General features: G+C 41.6%; 1 protein-coding gene across 3 annotated transcripts in view; it reads left to right on the top strand.

Moving 5' to 3' along the window:
* LOC107703293 (sodium/potassium/calcium exchanger 6, mitochondrial-like) overlaps positions 1–3,571 on the top strand; it is a 15,409-nt gene that overhangs the window by 6,672 nt on the left and 5,166 nt on the right. For all 3 annotated transcript variants that reach the window (XM_016505872.1, XM_016505874.1, XM_016505873.1), the window contains exon 5: positions 2,861–2,966. In XM_016505872.1, coding sequence (XP_016361358.1) covers positions 2,861–2,966 — 106 coding nt within the window. The remainder of the gene's footprint in view (positions 1–2,860; positions 2,967–3,571) is intronic.

Raw genomic sequence — 3,571 nt, 5'->3', positions numbered from 1 at the left:
CGGGTCAAAGGGAGGTAGGCAAGACCTAAGGGATGTGATCCAGACAAGGCGTCAGCGCTTTTGTCCGGATCAGAGTCATACTTGAGTATCTACTCATTTCCTTCCGGGGTCTTACATCTGCCCTTATCTTCCCTTTCTTAATTCCCCTATAACCACCATCTCTCCACCTGACCGAGGTTAAGTAGGAACTTCCCGCATTACAGTCTCCTAGACTGGACCTATGATGTTTGGTTGGTTCTATGGCTTCATAGTGACCACCTTACTGATGGTCCGAACTAGAGGCTTCCTCGGGTCGCTTCTTGAACGGAGCTCCTGTGTGGGAACCATGGTGGTGAGTACGATCCATTTCTAACATATATATATATATATATATATATAAGTATTTAATGCGCTGGTGGTTGTGTGTATAATCCATCTGCGAGCCTTCTTTGCAGTGTTTTTCCGGGACCTGTGTGTTTCTGTCCTTTTCTAGGGTAGGTCCTCGGTGAGCACCCCCCTCTGCTGGATTCAGAAACCGGGTGCTCGACTTGCAGTGTTTTCCTCACTCGTCGATGTTGTATCCAGCCGGTATGATAAATATATATATATATATATATATATATATATATATATGTGTGTGTGTGTATTTAATGCACTGGTGGTTGTGTGTATAATCCATCTGCAAGCTTTCTTTGCAGTGTTTTCCAGGACCTGTGTGTCTCTGTCCTTTTCTAGGGTAGGTCCTCGGTGAGCACCCCCCTCTGCTGGATTCAGAAACCGGGTGCTTGACTTGCAGTGTTTTCCTCACTCGTCGATCTTGTATCCAGCCGGCATGATAGCCCTGGTTTCGGCTTCATGCTTCCTGGATCATGCGGTCTGGTCACAGGCTGCTGTGGGAGCCTTCTTGATCATCAGGCACGGCACTGCAAAATTTCTTGGACGTCCGGGCTGGGCTTATGCTTTCAGGCTGCCCTGTCTGGTCTACCGTATCTAGGTCGCCTTGAGGGGCCTCCCGATCACCAGGATATCCTCTCTTGCTGAGGCATCAAGCGGGAAGTATAGGTGGCATTTGAGAGAACCTTCTTGTGTATGCTGTCTCAGGCAGTGCTCCCCTCGCCTTAGAGGGTCGTATTTGAGCTTGCCTCTCCCGTTTGGCCCAGTACCTCCGGGTATCTGTGATCAGATGCCTGGAAATTTAAATCCATGCTATGGCAAGTGCACACGCTAAGCTCTGTGCACTTTCTGAAACCCACATAGTGGTAAGTGCGCACGTTGAACACTTTGCGCACTTTCTAAAATCCACAGTAGTGGTAAGTGTGCACGCTGAGCACTTTGCGCACTTTCTAAAATCCACATAGTGGTAAGTGTGCACGCTAGACTCTGCGCACTTTCTGAAATTCTGTATGTTAAGGGTTACGCGTTATTTGCCTTGTTCCCTTTCTCTGAGTTGGCTTAGACCCCGGTACCTTGGGCTCCACTCAACCAGTGTGTCGAACTAGGCCCTTCCTCCACCTCTCTGATGCACTGAGTTTTTGGCTAGCTTGCAGTACGCTTACCGCACCGGTAGTGACGTCATGGGCTGTCGCCGGCCAACGTGTTGTTGGTGTTTTTTGAATGTATGCTTCAGACACGGATCACTACGAGGCGTTCCCCATAGCGACCCCTAGGGGACGCAGTGTCTCGTTCCCTACTCAGGGAACCATGGTTACAAACATAACCCGAGATGCTCTCTTCCGCTTTTTTGTGCATGGATGAATAAATACAGACAAAATTACATCAAAATGCACGTTTTGGCGAATATCCTAGTAAACACAGTCGGTTAGGCATATGTCTTAACGTAAACAGTTGAGAAAGAAAAGGCATGTGTATCAGTATATTAAATCCGTGCTTTCATTCTTAAAGTGAAAGCAAACTAATAATAAATCTAATGCTGTCAAAGAAAAATACAAGTGCTCACTGCTCCTGACTAAATAACCTTTGTAACATCAAAAATTATTAATCTATATTTAATTTATACAGTGAAGACTATGCAGTTATTTTACATTTGATTATTACATTTATGTAGCGTACTTGAAAATTTCTTTTAGACTGAGCTGAAAAACCTGAAAAGCACATAGTAGCAGCCAGAATTGTTTTTCCAATGGTTTATTTTCTTTATTATTTAAAAAAAAAAGAGTGTGGGCCTATTTTTTGTTGTGAATGTCCCAATTGAGGTACAGGATGTGAAAATTTCAGATAAATGTTCATGTTATATATTTTGGTTGCATTTGTGAGTTAATAAAAATGTAGATGGTTGTTTAAAATAGATATATAATATCATAATATCGATATATCGATATACTCCTGTATCGAATCGAATCGTAATCGTATCGTAGAATTTTTGGAGGTATCGGCAAATATCGTATCGCTGGGTATGAGAATCGATATTGTATCGTATCGTGACAAACCATCCGATTTACACCCCTAGTTAATTACTCCTGCTGTGGACTTCTGCTGAGTCCTTATCAACCACAGAAGTGATAAACTCCTGAGTCCTGGAGTGAAGAGAATATCACAACATGCTAAACAACTAGACATATCAAACGACTGGTCTGTTACTAGGTCATATGCCAACATTAGCCAAGACTGTGTTATTCTTGGTAGTTGGAGTCTAATGCGGTTTGTGTTCTTTAAGTTTGTGCATGAGTGAGAAGAGTCTTTAAAGTGTGTTTGTGTATCATAAAAGTGTGTGCATGACTGAGCAGGGTGTGTTGTATGTGTGACTGAGTGGAATCCTCAGTGAGAAGTTTGTGTTTTGGTTGCTGGACAAGGTCCAAATTGTGCTTTGAGGTTGTGTTGATCTCATTTTTTAATCATTGTTTTCCGTGACTGAGTGGAACAGGGAGTAACATTCCTGGCACTTGGAAATGGGGCTCCAGATGTGTTCAGTGCCATGGCTGCTTTTTCTCACCCTCAGACTGCTGGTCTTGCCATTGGAGCACTGTTTGGTGAGAGATCAGCTCTGTTAAACATACACCAAACTTCCTACTTCACATACATAAACATCAAGGATAGTGTTGTCACGGTACCAAAATTTCAGTATTCGGTACCGATACCAGTGAAAATCCACGGTTCTCGGTACCAATTTTGGTACCAAAGCAAAACACAAAAACATGCTAATTGAACAACATTTTTATTAATAACGTTAAACAAAAATTAAATGTACAAAACCAATGCCATTCTTTATACTTATTTAAAATTGTTTCAAGTTTTTCCACAAATAATAAAAGTATGAAAAAAGTAAACAAGTTTCACCCAAAAGTTCAGTCATAGTTCTGCTGCCACTGAAAAACATCTGTAAACTGTTGTCTGTTTTAGGGTTTGCTGGTGTTTCAGGATCTTCCTCAGTCTGCAGCTGTAAAAGGAAAATATAATATACTTAAGTAAAGCAATGGGCTGAGTCTGACCAAATGCAACATTAGATCATTGACACCAGCTAAAATATAACTTTTCAGGAAATAACAAACCTCAGCTTTTATAAGAAATTTAGATAAGATTACATATATTAAGTGTATATCAAATAGATGGAAACTGTAGTATTAAAAACACTTTA

Source organism: Sinocyclocheilus anshuiensis, unplaced genomic scaffold (assembly GCF_001515605.1).
Source record: "Sinocyclocheilus anshuiensis isolate Anshui unplaced genomic scaffold, SAMN03320099.WGS_v1.1 scaffold947, whole genome shotgun sequence".
In the NCBI taxonomy this organism is placed as follows: domain Eukaryota; kingdom Metazoa; phylum Chordata; class Actinopteri; order Cypriniformes; family Cyprinidae; genus Sinocyclocheilus; species Sinocyclocheilus anshuiensis.
This window is presented reverse-complemented; position numbering and strand designations above follow the sequence as displayed.